This window comes from Ambystoma mexicanum, chromosome 13, assembly GCF_040938575.1.
Source record: "Ambystoma mexicanum isolate Mex_15411 chromosome 13, UKY_AmexF1_1, whole genome shotgun sequence".
NCBI classification, from domain to species: Eukaryota; Metazoa; Chordata; class Amphibia; order Caudata; family Ambystomatidae; genus Ambystoma; species Ambystoma mexicanum.
Genome location: NC_090938.1, coordinates 664,187,418 through 664,202,789, shown reverse-complemented (window position 1 = coordinate 664,202,789; position 15,372 = coordinate 664,187,418). Strand labels below are relative to the sequence as shown.

At 47.9% G+C, this 15,372-nt stretch overlaps 1 protein-coding gene across 3 annotated transcripts in view; it reads right to left on the bottom strand.

Moving 5' to 3' along the window:
• ARHGAP23 (Rho GTPase activating protein 23) overlaps nt 1-15,372 on the bottom strand; it is a 635,536-nt gene that overhangs the window by 590,377 nt on the left and 29,787 nt on the right. The window contains exon 1 of one of the 3 annotated variants that reach the window (XM_069634666.1): nt 7,767-7,918. The exons of 1 other annotated variant lie outside the window; for it this stretch is intronic. In XM_069634666.1, the coding sequence (XP_069490767.1) occupies nt 7,767-7,820 (54 nt within the window). In that variant the 5' untranslated portion in view covers nt 7,821-7,918. Of the gene's footprint in view, nt 1-7,552; nt 7,724-7,766; nt 7,919-15,372 lie in introns of those variants that run through there. One more of the 3 variants, XM_069634669.1, reaches the window with a different exon arrangement.

Below are 15,372 nucleotides of genomic sequence, written 5' to 3'. Positions count from 1 at the left end.
AGGAAGTGCCCGAGACAGTGACAGTGGCACAGAGAATATCTACCACTAGCATCACATGAAGTGCCCGAGACAGTGACAGTGGCACAGATAATATCTACCACTAGCATCACATGAAGTACCCGAGACAGTGAGAGTGGCAAAGATAATATCTACCACTAGCATCACAGGAAGTGCCCAAGACAGTGACAGTGGCACAGAGAATATCTACCACTAGCATCACAGGAAGTGCCCGAGACAGTGACATTGGCACAGAGAATATCTACCACTGGCATCACAGGAAGTGCCCAAGACAGTGACAGTGGCACAGAGAATATCTACCACTAGCATCACATGAAGTGCCCGAGACAGTGACACAGAGAATATCTACCACTAGCATCACATGAAGTGCCCGAGACAAAAGCACAGAGAATATCTACCACTAGCATCACATGAAGTGCCTGAGACAGTGACCGAGAATATCTACCACTAGCATCACATGAAGTGCCCGAGACAGTGACAGTGGCACAGAGAATATCTACCACTAGCTTCACATGAAGTGCCAGTGACAGTGGCACAGAGAATATCTACCACTAGCATCACATGAAGTGTCAGAAAGTGGCACAGAGAATATCTACCACTAGCATCACATGAAGTGCCCGAGACAGTGGCACAGAGAATATCTACCACTAGCATCACATGAAGTGCCCGAGACAGTGACACAGAGAATATCTACCACTGGCATCACATGAAGTGCACGAGACAGTGACACAGAGAATATCTACCACTGGCATCACAGGAAGTGCCCGAGACAGTGACATTGGCACAGAGAATATCTACCACTAGCATTACATGAAGTGCACGAGACAGTGACACAGAGAATATCTACCACTAGCATCACATGAAGTGCCCGAGACAGTGACAGTGGCACAGAGAATATCTACCACTAGCTTCACATGAAGTGCCCGAGACAGTGACAGTGGCACAGAGAATATCTACCACTGGCATCACAGGAAGTGCCCGAGACAGTGACATTGGCACAGAGAATATCTACCACTAGCATTACATGAAGTGCCTGAGACAGTGACCGAGAATATCTACCACTAGCATCACATGAAGTGCCCGAGACAGTGACAGTGGCACAGAGAATATCTACCACTAGCTTCACATGAAGTGCCCGAGACAGTGACAGTGGCACAGAGAATATCTACCACTAGCATCACATGAAGTGTCCGAGACAGTGACACAGAGAATATCTACCACTAGCATCACATGAAGTGCCCGAGACAGTGACACAGAGAATATCTACCACTAGCATCACATGAAGTGCCCGAGACTGTGACAGTGGCACAGAGAATATCTACCACTAGCATCACATGAAGTGCACGAGACAGTGACACAGAGAATATCTACCACTGGCATCACAGGAAGTGCCCGAGACAGTGACAGTGGCACAGAGAATATCTACCACTAGCTTCACATGAAGTGCCCGAGACAGTGACAGTGGCACAGAGAATATCTACCACTAGCATCACATGAAGTGTCCGAGACAGTGACACAGAGAATATCTACCACTAGCATCACATGAAGTGCCCGAGACAGTGACACAGAGAATATCTACCACTAGCATCACATGAAGTGCCCGAGACAGTGACAGTGGCACAGAGAATATCTACCACTAGCATCACAGGAAGTGCCCGAGACAGTGACAGTGGCACAGAGAATATCTACCACTAGCATCACATGAAGTGTCCGAGACAGTGACACAGAGAATATCTACCACTAGCATCACATGAAGTGCCCGAGACAGTGGCACAGAGAATATCTACCACTAGCATCACATGAAGTGTCCGAGACAGTGACACAGAGAATATCTACCACTAGCATCACATGAAGTGCCCGAGACAGTGACACAGAGAATATCTACCACTAGCATCACATGAAGTGCCTGAGACAGTGACACAGAGAATATCTACCACTAGCATCACATGAAGTGCCCGAGACAGTGACACAGAGAATATCTACCACTAGCATCACATGAAGTGCCCGAGACAGTGACAGAGAATATCTACCACTAGCATCACATGAAGTGCCCGAGACAGTGACAGTGGCACAGAGAATATCTACCACTAGCATCACATGAAGTGCACGAGACAGTGACACAGAGAATATCTACCACTGGCATCACAGGAAGTGCCCGAGACAGTGACAGTGGCACAGAGAATATCTACCACTAGCATCACATGAAGTGCCCGAGACAGTGACACAGAGAATATCTACCACTAGCATCACATGAAGTGCCCGAGACAGAAGCACAGAGAATATCTACCACTAGCATCACATGAAGTGCCTGAGACAGTGACCGAGAATATCTACCACTAGCATCACATGAAGTGCCCGAGACAGTGACAGTGGCACAGGGAATATCTACCACTAGCTTCACATGAAGTGCTAGTGACAGTGGCACAGAGAATATCTACCACTAGCATCACATGACGTGTCAGAAAGTGGCACAGAGAATATCTACCACTAGCATCACATGAAGTGCCTGAGACAGTGGCACAGAGAATATCTACCACTAGCATCACATGAAGTGCCCGAGACAGTGACACAGAGAATATCTACCACTAGCATCACATGAAGTGCCCGAGACAATGACACAGAGAATATCTACCACTGGCATCACAGGAAGTGCACGAGACAGTGACACAGAGAATATCTACCACTGGCATCACAGGCAGTGCCCGAGACAGTGACATTGGCACAGAGAATATCTACCACTAGCATTACATGAAGTGCACGAGACAGTGACACAGAGAATATCTACCACTAGCATCACATGACGTGCCCGAGACAGAAGCACAGAGAATATCTACCACTAGCATCACATGAAGTGCCCGAGACAGTGACCGAGAATATCTACCACTAGCATCACATGAAGTGCCCGAGACAGTGACAGTGGCACAGAGAATATCTACCAGTAGCTTCACATGAAGTGCCCGAGACAGTGACAGTGGCACAGAGAATATCTACCACTAGCATCACATGAAGTGTCCGAGACAGTGACATAGAGAATATCTACCACTAGCATCACATGAAGTGCCCGAGACAGTGACACAGAGAATATCTACCACTAGCATCACATGAAGTGCCCGAGACTGTGACAGTGGCACAGAGAATATCTACCACTAGCATTACATGAAGTGCACGAAACAGTGACACAGAGAATATCTACCACTAGCATCACATGAAGTGCCTAAGACAGTGACAGAGAATATCTACCACTAGCATCACATGAAGTGCCCGAGACAGTGACATTGGCACAGAGAATATCTACCACTAGCTTCACATGAAGTGCCCGAGACAGTGACAGTGGCACAGAGAATATCTACCACTAGCATCACATGAAGTGCCTGAGACAGTGACACAGAGAATATCTACCACTAGCATCACATGAAGTGCCCGAGACAGTGACAGTGGCACAGAGAATATCTACCACTAGCTTCACATGAAGTGCCCGAGACAGTGACAGTGACAGTGGCACAGAGAATATCTACCACTAGCTTCACATGAAGTGTCCGAGACAGTGACAGTGGCACAGAGAATATCTACCACTAGCATCACATGAAGTGCCCGAGACAGAAGCACAGAGAATATCTACCACTAGCATCACATGAAGTGCCTGAGACAGTGACACAGAGAATATCTACCACTAGCATCACATGAAGTGCCTGAGACAGTGACAGAGAATATCTACCACTAGCATCACATGAAGTACCCGAGACAGTGACAGTGGCACAGAGAATATCTACCACTAGCATCACATGAAGTGCCTGAGACAGTGACAGAGAATATCTACCACTGGCATCACAGGAAGTGCCCGAGACAGCGACATTGGCACAGAGAATATCTACCACTAGCATCACATGAAGTGCCCGAGACGGTGACACAGAGAATATCTACCACTAGCATCACATGAAGTGCCCGAGACAGAAGCACAGAGAATATCTACCACTAGCATCACATGAAGTGCCTGAGACAGTGACAGAGAATATCTACCACTAGCATCACATGAAGTGCCCGAGACAGTGACACAGAGAATATCTACCACTAGCATCACATGAAGTGCCTGAGACAGTGACAGAGAATATCTACCACTAGCATCACATGAAGTGACAGTGGCGCAGAGAATATCTACCACTAGTTTCACATGAAGTGCCCGAGACAGTGACAGTGGCACTGAGAATATCTACCACTAGCATCACATGAAGTGCACGAGACAGTGACACAGAATATCTACCACTGGCATCACAGGAAGTGCCCGAGACAGTGACATTGGCACAGAGAATATCTACCACTAGCATCACATGAAGTGCCTGAGACAGTGACAGAGAATATCTACCACTAGCATCACATGAAGTGCCCGAGACAGAAGCACAGAGAATATCTACCACTAGCATCACATGAAGTGCCTGAGACAGTGACAGAGAATATCTACCACTAGCATCACATGAAGTGCCCGAGTCAGTGACACAGAGAATATCTACCACTAGCATTACATGAAGTGCCTGAGACAGTGACAGAGAATATCTACCACTAGCATCACATGAAGTGCCCGAGACAGTGACAGTGGCACAGAGAATATCTACCACTAGCTTCACATGAAGTGCCCGAGACAGTGACAGTGGCACAGAGAATATCTACCACTAGCATCACATGAAGTGCACGAGACAGTGACACAGAATATCTACCACTGGCATCACAGGAAGTGCCCGAGACAGTGACATTGGCACAGAGAATATCTACCACTAGCATCACATGAAGTGCCCGAGACAGTGACACAGAGAATATCTACCACTAGCATCACATGAAGTGCCTGAGACAGAAGCACAGAGAATATCTACCACTAGCATCACATGAAGTGCCTGAGACAGTGACAGAGAATATCTACCACTAGCATCACATGAAGTGCCCGAGACAGAAGCACAGAGAATATCTACCACTAGCATCACATGAAGTGCCTGAGACAGTGACAGAGAATATCTACCACTGGCATCACAGGAAGTGCCCGAGACAGTGACATTGGCACAGAGAATATCTACCACTAGCATCACATGAAGTGCCCGAGACAGTGACACAGAGAATATCTACCACTAGCATCACATGAAGTGCCCGAGACAGAAGCACAGAGAATATCTACCACTAGCATCACATGAAGTGCCTGAGACAGTGACAAAGAATATCTACCACTAGCATCACATGAAGTGCCCGAGACAGTGACATTGGCACAGAGAATATCTACCACTAGCATCACATGAAGTGCCCGAGACAGTGACACAGAGAATATCTACCACTAGCATCACATGAAGTGCCCGAGACAGAAGCACAGAGAATATCTACCACTAGCATCACATGAAGTGCCTGAGACAGTGACCGAGAATATCTACCACTAGCATCACATGAAGTGCCCGAGACAGAAGCACAGAGAATATCTACCACTAGCATCACATGAAGTGCCCGAGACAGAAGCACAGATAATATCTACCACTAGCATCACATGAAGTGCCGAGACAGGGACAGTGGCACAGAGAATATCTACCACTAGCATCACATGAAGTGCCCGAGACAGTGACAGTGGCACAGAGAATATCTACCACTAGCATCACATGAAGTGTCCGAGACAGACAGTGGCACAGAGAATATCTACCACTAGCGCCCGAGACAGTGACAGTGGCAGAGAGAATATCTACCACTAGCATCACATGAAGTGTCCGAGACAGACAGTGGCACAGAGAATATCTACCACTAGCATCACATGAAGTGCCTGAGACAGTGACCGAGAATATCTACCACTAGCTTCACATGAAGTGCCTGAGACAGTGACAGAGAATATCTACCACTAGCATCACATGAAGTGTCCGAGACAGACATTGGCACAGAGAATATCTACCACTAGTTTCACATGGAACAGGTTGGGTTTTTAGTCATGGACCAAAGAATTCCCTGTTATGAATGGCAGGCATCCTGTTGCCACAGTACCGCATGAAACAAATGCGGCCCGTTTACCAATAGTACCACCTGGAGTGTCTGGGCTGCTGACGGTGCCATGGACATTGATGGTCCGGCCACAGAAAGCATTTACCAGCAGAACGATATGCAATGTCTGAGACAGGGGCAGTGCCACAGGGAGCTGCCACCAGTGGCGAACAGGTGCCCGAGACGCTGCTTCTGCCCCGGAAAGCATTGGCCACCAGCAGATGTCTGTGCCCGTTACATCGACAACGGCACATGTTGGTAACGAGCCATTGGCAGAGCTACTGAGCTGGCATTGACCTTACCAGTGAACGCGTCACCAACAGAACATGTTGGATTTTAGTTCTGCATGGCAAGGACACAGCTTTGCCACACTACCACGTCTGCAGCCTGAGCGGGCCCCTGGCCATGCCATGGAAAGGGTGACTCACTGGCAGTGCCCGCTCCCGGGCACGGACTTGAGAAGAGACTTCCCAGGCAGGCAAGCAGGCAGGCAGGCCCGGCGAGCAGCGCCGGCCACTTCCCTGCGTGAGTCAGTCGCGCTGGAAGGGAAGTGTGACCCTGCGCTGGGCTCGGCGGAGCTTCCCGAACCGACAAAGCGGCAAAACAGATGGACCTCTGGCGCATGGCCTGCTCGGAGGCTCGGGGCCCCGCCGACCGGAGCCCACCCGCACCGGCCGGCCGGCACCAGACAGCCACCCTCCCCGAACCATGCCCGCCCCATGAGCCTGCACCCTGGTGTCCGACCCACGCCAGCATCTTAATGTCTCGTGGCATCATGCCCGCTCTCCCTGGCATGGTAGCCTCCGCCATAGCGTCACACCCCTCCTCTATAACGCGCCCTACTGCAGGCATCGCCCCCCAGGGGCCCTTCTCAGAGGCCACCCTCCCCGCAACATGTCACAGCCACTGCAATGGTGTCACGTCCACCATCTGAGCCACTGACTGGCATCACGCCCACCTTAAAGAAAACATTTCTCCGGCCATGCCCTCAAACCACTGAACCACCCTGACAGGACCAGGTGCACCCCACGAACCATCATGATAGCATACCAGGCCCCCTAAGGACCACCCTCAATAACATCGTGTCGGCCGATTGACACCATGCCCACTCACTGGCAACCCAGCCACCTGAATAATAAGTATCATGTTTACCCTCTAAATTGCCCTCATCCGCCTCCGGTTTTCTTCGTGCCTCATCATGTCACTACACCGTGGTGTCACCTGCCCTCTAGAGCATCATCCTGACCTCAAATTCACCTCTGACCCACCCTCAAGCCTACCACGATTGCACCCCCCTTGAGGGCATCGGTCTACGGGGAAAGCCCCGGTCCCAAACATGAAGACAACCGCACGAGATAAGCAAGGGATGGAGAGAGAAGAGGAGTAACCAGGGACGGGAAAGCTGGGAGCAAGAGGGGGGGGGGGAGAAGGAGAGCGAACGTGTGGGAATCCCGGAAAGCGAGGGGCGGCCGGGCGCCTGGAAGAAGAAGAAGAGCGGGCACTGTTGACAGTCTCTGGCCCCCGCCCCCCTCATACTCACAGATCCCATCGGGGCCGGCCCCAGGCCCGGGTCCCGCTCCGCGGCACATAGATCCAGGCTCCCTGCTCGCAGCGCTCCCCAGGGCAGCCTTCGGGGGTCTCGGCCTCGTCTCCCCGCAGAGACCCCTCCAGATCCCCCCGCAGTAATCCTCTTAGGAGCTGCCGGCCGGCTTTGCCTCCCGAGGGGAGGGGGCCGGGGGCTGACCCTCACTTACTTGTGCCTCTGAATAGGGAGGGATTCCAACCAGGCAGAAAGTGACTCCATTCATCTGTCCCTTCGGAGGGGGGCAGGGGCTGAATTCCAGGGGCAGCTGAATGCCAGAGCCAGTCGTGTTCCTCCCTGAGCCGCCTGAGTGTGAGGAGGGCGCGCTCCCAGCGCCTCTCCTCCCTCCTCCGCCTCCTGCCTCCCTCCCTCCCTCCGCCCCCTGCCTTCCTGTGCTCCGTCTGCATGGGAGTTCCTATCTCTTTCCGGTCTCCTTGGGCTGAAGCCGTTCTCTTTCTGCCTCTGTTTTCCTGTGCTCTCGGGGGCACCGTGTGTATCCTCCACTCTCTTTCGTTGGCTGTCTCCCATCTGCCTATTCACCCCCCCCCCACTTTACTCCCCATCTCCAGTACGCCTCTTCTGCTGGTAATTTTTCTCTTTCGTTCTCCATTCTTTTCTCTAACTGTACTGTCCCTTGTTTCCATCGCTCCACGTTCTACTTGTCTCTGTATTCTCTTGTTTATGTACGCCCCACCTCTCCCTGTTCCCTCATCCCTTTTTCATTTCCACACTTTTCTTTATTTTATGTTTACATTAGCAGCGCTCGAAACCCATGGGCGTCCAGGCGCTAGTTGCGGTACAATTTGCACTGAAGTAAAAATCATTCAGTCAACAGTGAGATAAGTGTGAAGTGGCCGGAGACTGACATTTTAGGACCGGGAAGCTGGGCCCACTTTTTCTTTCTCTGATTCACCTTTTTTGCCATTTTGCTTTTCTCTGTTTCACGCTGTACTCATTGTCTACTCGGGGAGGATAGCTCAGCGGCAACGCGCTCGCCTTGGAAACAAGACAACACAAAGCAACACAGGTTCGATCCCGGGTCCGCGCATGGAAATCTCTGGGTATTAAGATGCACCAACAATATGTACCCTATTCTGGAAGAGCATTTCACTGTATGCCTCACAGATTAAAATGCTCTCTTCTGCACATTTCAAAATGCACCCCGAATTCACAAGCAGTTTTCTCTTTAAAATGCACAGAAAACAAAGCCATTGCCCTGCGCCTGAACCTCGGCAGTATGAACCACTGCTGCCCCACGTGTATTGTTAACACTCACACAAGGATGCAAACGTTGTTTCTTGCTGTTGCATTGTGTCACGGTGACATGTGCTCCTGGAAACCACGAGGGCCCTGGCAGCGGCGCATGCTTCCAACGCTAATGCAAGCAGGGAGGCTGGCCAGAGCATCTATTGCACTGCCTTACTCTCAGGACAGAGGCACAGGTCGCTTTTGAAAATAAGGAGAACTGTGCATTTATTAAACAAATGCAAAATAAAAAACTGCGATCCCGGCCAATTCTCAAAATTGAAGGCGGAGTCCTAACCACAACGGTCATCTGAATGAGCACATCTTCATACGCCCTGTTCAACACCCTTTGTGCAGTTGTGCAACTAATGCTGTTTCTGCCTAATTTAAAGCACGTCCCAAATTCACAAACCGAATGCAGATTAAAATATGCATAGCACAAGCACCTTCCCCCCTCCCCCCTGCATGTTTGGAACAGGGATAGGGGAATGTGCAATTCATGATAAGGTCATTTTTTACTTTGTCGGGAATGATTTTAGTGTAACAGCAGCAGTATAAATCAATTGTTGTCACACTTGCATTTCTATCTGCCAAACAGGGATAGAAATAGTTTTTGTTGTTTTTGTTGCTCTATCATTACATTCCACAAAGGCTGTGAAATCCACTTCCAGCACGGGTGCAGGCCTGTCGTACGTCAGTGCTTGAAGAGCACCACAAATGCTAATGTATGCCAGGGGGTTCGCTACTGCATAATTTGAGAAGAAAGTGACTTGCACATTGCTCAAATTAATGCAAATAAAAAAGTGCCTCCACTGCATGTTTTATATTTGCTTGAATTCTTTTTTTTTTCTTTTTTACAAATGTGCCCTTTTTTATTTTCACAGTTGAATACTTATCTCTCTGGTAAGCATGTTCCTTTTCTCTGTTGTGCCATCTATTTTTCTTAGTTTCCTCTATCATCCACTCTCTCATCAGATCATTCACGGGCACAGCCTCAGGGATGGGCAGGCTGTGCCCTGAGGGGGAAGGCCGTCCTGTTTTCACCTTGGTCCAGCCCGTGATATTAAGTACACGGGAGGGGGAGACCGTAGAGTGGGAAGCTGCCCTGTTCATGAGTTAACTGGAATACTTAAATCGGTGCATTGTTAAGTGAACACACTTGGGCCCCCACTTTGTTCCCTGATGCAATGAAGTCGGCGGACACTTTTAAAATAAACATAAACAAGTTATGTTGTTGTACAGGGCACTGCTAATGCGTTGAGGGTGCTATCTGGCTGTATCCTGTAACGCAGTCTGTGTTTGCTGTAGTACATATAGTTGGTGCGTTCATTGTTGCAAAATGCATGTCACATTTGTACCTTTCTTTGAGACTATATTGATCATGTGCAATAACCAAATTTGAAATGCATATTGATGAGTTGAATCAGGTTCAGAAGACAGTTCAGTGATTGAAGCACTTATTCCAGAGATCTGTGTCCTCATGCCCGATCACCATTCCAAATTCCAGCAAGGCCAACTTCCAGTCGCTTTGTGTTTAGTAAACTCAAGTATATACATGTCAGTGATAGTACTAACCATTGTGCTACGAAACAACAAAATGGACCCACATGTTCAATTGTTATCGGATATCGCCAACACCATCACTCCAACACCGTAAATGATACAAGAAACCCAACGCGACACGATGGTACGCCCCACATTGTTAATCAAAATCAGGAAAGCCTGTAGAAAATTGGCTAAATCTCATTCAGAAGCTGCCAGTGATTTAACACACCCTCATAAAGGAATTCAAATGCTTGTTTTTCAAACGAAATCAAAAGCTGTGATAACTGAAATAAACAAATAACGTGGCCACTAAAATCACTCGCAAGCATAAAAACGCCTTTACCAACTAAACCAATCTCAATGCATTGAGTCACACAAATCCACACACATTCTGAGGAGCAGACTGTCAAAATCTGTTCAACTGTTAGGAAATGCCAGACTGCCCCCTCAAAGCTGACGAACAATCAGCAATTATCTCGTCTACCATTTCCATTCACCTTTCAGAAAGTTACTTCATATGATAGTTAAAAAATGTCACCAATATTAAGGTCGCATCCTTTTCTAGGCTGTCCTGCCCCATCACTGTTATTAAAGAAAGTATCGGTAATCTCTTGCCTTTATGCCCTTATCCATTAATGATTCCCTGGAACGGGCAATGGTACCAGTATGTCCTAAACAATCTCGGATCACTCCACCTTTTAAAAAAAGCCTTACTCTAATCCTAAATAACCAAGGAATTATAGACTTTCAGCATCTGCCATTCCTTTCCAAAGTCTGGTCACTTCACAGCTCCAAAATGTCATTGAGACCCACGCCCCTTTGGGTGAAAGGAAAACTGGTTTCAGACCCGGGCACAGGACTGGAACCGCTCAGATGGCGCTGCATGTGGATTTGCTCTCCAACCCGATGGACACTCGGAGCCCCTGCTGATTATGCTGGACCCATCGGCTGCCTTCGATACACTGAACCATGACTTGCTGACAGTTTTGGACCACGCCATCAGGTGGTGGAACTCCCTTCTATCAAAGTGTTCCTATAGTCTTATAACGGATAGTTTCTCGTCCTCACCAGGTCCTATAAGATACGGGGATCTACGGGGCTCGATTCTTTCCCCTCTATTGTTTAAGTTCTACACTGAACAGTTCCATGATCCTCCAACATTCCTAAAGGTTACCTTCTATTACTATGGAGATGATTCTGTATCCAGAAGTGTGACCGCCTCAGAGGGGGTCGAACAAACCCTTGGTGCCCAACACTATCTGGGCTGTGTGAGTGTTTGGCGGCTGTGGGGGCTTGGGGGGGATGAATGCAAACTGGCTTAAGCGAAACGAGGACCAGACGGAAGTCCTGATGGTGGGTTCGCCTTCTGGCTCTGCTATGTGGACTTCCTCATTCTGACCCTCCACTCTGGGTGATCAACCATTCCCGTGATGGTCGGCAGAAATTTGGGGATTCTTTTGTCATCCTCTCTATCGATGACTCCGCTGGTGAGTGCGGTTTGCCAAACAGGCCATTTCTCCTCCGAGTACTTGGAAAAGTACTCCCCTTCCTCCCTAGCCATTTGCAGCCATTGGTAGTGTCCTCATTGATCACTAGCCGCATTGACCACTGCAACGCTCTCTACCTAACCCGCCCCCGCAGGCACCATACATCGTCTGCAGCTGCTGCAAAATCTGGTGGCTCGGCTGGCCACAAACTCTCCCTATGGAGCACGTATTAGTCCAGTGCTTCGGGCTCTTCATTGGCTTCCTGTGGCTCAAAGGATTAGGTTAAAATCCTTATGAATGGTTCATCGGGCTTTCTACGGCCAAGGGGCTGACTATCTGCAGGACAAATTTCACTCTTATATCCCAGGGTGAGCACTCCGTTCTAGTAGTGCTAATTTGGGGGCAATCCCCAAAATCCGGCTATGCCAATTTGGAGGACGTGCCTTCTCTTTTGCTGCAGGGAAGTTGTGGAATGGCTTTCCTTCGGACCTCTGGGGTATTGAGAACCACCTTTAATTCATGCGTGCTGTGGAAACGCTTCTGTTTTAATCATATAGAGTTAAGCCACTACCCTGGAAAACTTTGCACCAAAATGCTGTCAGGTGAAAGTACGTGCTACAAGTGTTAATGAGATAACATAAGTTACTGGGGCTTGAAAGTGAGGATTAGCAAGACTGTTTGGCACGCAGTGTGTAACACATTGCATTGTTTTCCGTGCATAAGGCCCTATTGATGGAGTGGACATCGCCAACCCCCCCCGCACCCGTAGAACAAGCACATGGGTCACCCTTCTGGCTAAATTGGTGGATGCTAAAAATCTCGCTTCAAACGGACAACGGCAACCACTTGCACCGAAAGATTCTGGAAGCTAGCATACACTTTTATTTGAGCCCCTCTGCATGGCTAGAGTACTGACTACATGAACAAGGTGGCGCTGACCGGGATCTACCCCATGCAGGTATCCCCCTTCACATGTGTGTCCATGCAATTACCCTAATGTCTAGCCGTTACCTTGAGCCGTGGGCTACACTTTATATTGGGAGGGAGCTTGAGGGGAGGGGTGGAGGGGTGTGGTTTTCTTATCGTTATCGTTATTATTTCCTACTATATGTTAGGACTATACCATACCAGGGACGTCACTCCGGGGCTTTGCATCTGTTATTCTATGTCACATTTGTTTAACCCTTCATTTATCCTATCTAATTGGATTGATCCACATGTATACTGTACAACCGTCTTATATACTGCTCTATCTCAGGTATGCGGTCTATGATCTTTGTTGACTATAACCACAATAAAAACATTTACCAAAAGATTCTCAATTGGTCTTTAAAGTATCAGGGCATATCGATTTAGACGCCTAATGTCTTCACTTAGCCTGGATTCCATTCCAGTATCTATACTCTCTAAAGTGAAAACCCATGGAGTTTTCTTCGACCCAGCACTAGCCCATGGTTTTACAGATCAACGCAGTGGATCATTCTTCCAGTTAATATTATTAGGCTTTTGAAACAGAGCAAACAAGTTCTCAGTAAAGAACACCTGTTCACCTTTGGCAGAGCCATCGTTGGTGCCAAACTTGTCCACACAAATGCCCTTTATACTGGAGCACCGAAGTATATCATCAGTGACTTCAATTAGCTCAAAACTGCATTATTAGAAAAGTCACCAATTGCCTTTCTAGAGTTAATGCGCAAATAACTAAATTCCCGCGCCCTTCACATAGGTTGCCAGTTGAAGCCATTATCAAATTCAAGGTGGCTTCTTTAGACCACAAATGTGTCCACAAAAACTTCCCCTCGATACTTGGCTGCAAGTATTACATTCTGTGAGCCAAAATGAACGGTTTTCTCCTCTTCTCGGAATCTCGTTGCATCACCCAGATTTAATCTGACATCAGCATGTGGTAAGAGCTTCTCTGTACAGGGTGCTGGTGTCTGGTGTTCCCTTGCAGAACCCATGAGAAGACAACCCAAGCTGCTGCGATTTAAGAAACAGAACCCCTTTTTTCGCCTCTGCTGTCTGAATGGGACTCTGTTATTGGGATGCTTGCTTTTATACTTCTTTAGCTCTTTTATGCATGCGGGTTCAAGCGCTTTACAGATTGCATTCACGTACCATAACACTATTTTTAGTTTATGAAAGTCAAACAATCGTAAGTAATTGCACCCTGCTTTAAAACAAGAATTGGAAAACAATGTGGTCAAGTGCCAATGTTGCATGCTCGGCCAAAAGTGTGGGATCCTGTGCAACTCATTTAATCTTGCAGTGCCTAACCTGTCAACATTGCCAGTTTCTAATATTTCAAAATGGTCTGCCCCTAAAAGCAATTTAGTTCTCAGCTAATGGTTGAATTGGCTATGTTGTTGCTTCATACATAACAATAGTGGCTATTGGTATATAACACACCACAGCTTGTTTCTTAGCAACACTACTTTAAAAAACCATGGCAACTTCAAATCGTCTGTGCTCGGGTACATGCGGCTTCCTGGTAAAGTCTAATCTGTATCCTTTATCTGTGCGGTGGTATGTGTACATTACTCCGATCTTCCAATCGGTCTCCGTGGCCCAGACTTCAGAGGTTGTGCATTCTGTGAAGCTGCTAATCTGAGCTCTCTGCCTATGCTGGGGTCTGCATATCCCTTATCGTTTAGCTACTGAGCTGCGTCCTCTACTAGAGCCTGTACGCCTTCCACGTGGTGGCTGTTCAAATGTATCCTGCACGTGTGCTAGAAAACAACCTTCATCGGGGACAGCGAAAATTGCTCCTGAAATGCAAATTGTCTTATTCTCATTCCTGCACACATGAAGGGGGTACGGGGACTTTCAGCGAGTCCTCATGATTACTTTCATCTCACCAGGGCAACATATCACGCTATCGTTGTGATTACGACAGAGGAATGAGAGTGGGTGAGACTAGACGCAGGGTTGTCCAACTCTAGGCCTCGAGGGCTGGAAACATGTTGGATTTTCAGGATACCCCTCATTAATATTCATGAGATAAATTTACATACAATGATTCTAAATGTATGCAAATGTTTTCTCATGAATATGAACGGAGGATAGCCTGAAAAATCATCAGGATTCTTGTCCTCGAGACCTGGGTCCCTTCATTTTTCCGGTGAGTGGGTCCTTAAATTTGTCCATGACCTGGGACCCAAAATATATTAAGATGGCCCTGATTTAAACATTCAGCAGTTCCTTTACATGCATTTCCTGTTCTGCACAATAAGAGAAAACCTACATAGGTTATACATCTGCCAGGACCAACTCTTTGTTTAATCTTTGCTAGTCGATAAATTGGATACTGTTTAGTTTAATTATATTAACACGTGCTATTTAACATTTTGTGAAGCTACTTGCACTCACTGTAGTGCAGTGCAGTTCACTTTACTTGTGACAATTCTCTCTGTTAATTGTCCATGTTCGAGTCCTTCCTACTGCACCTGGTGCATCTGGTTTCAAAGCCGCCACACACCTCCTTGAGCAATCTAATCCTCC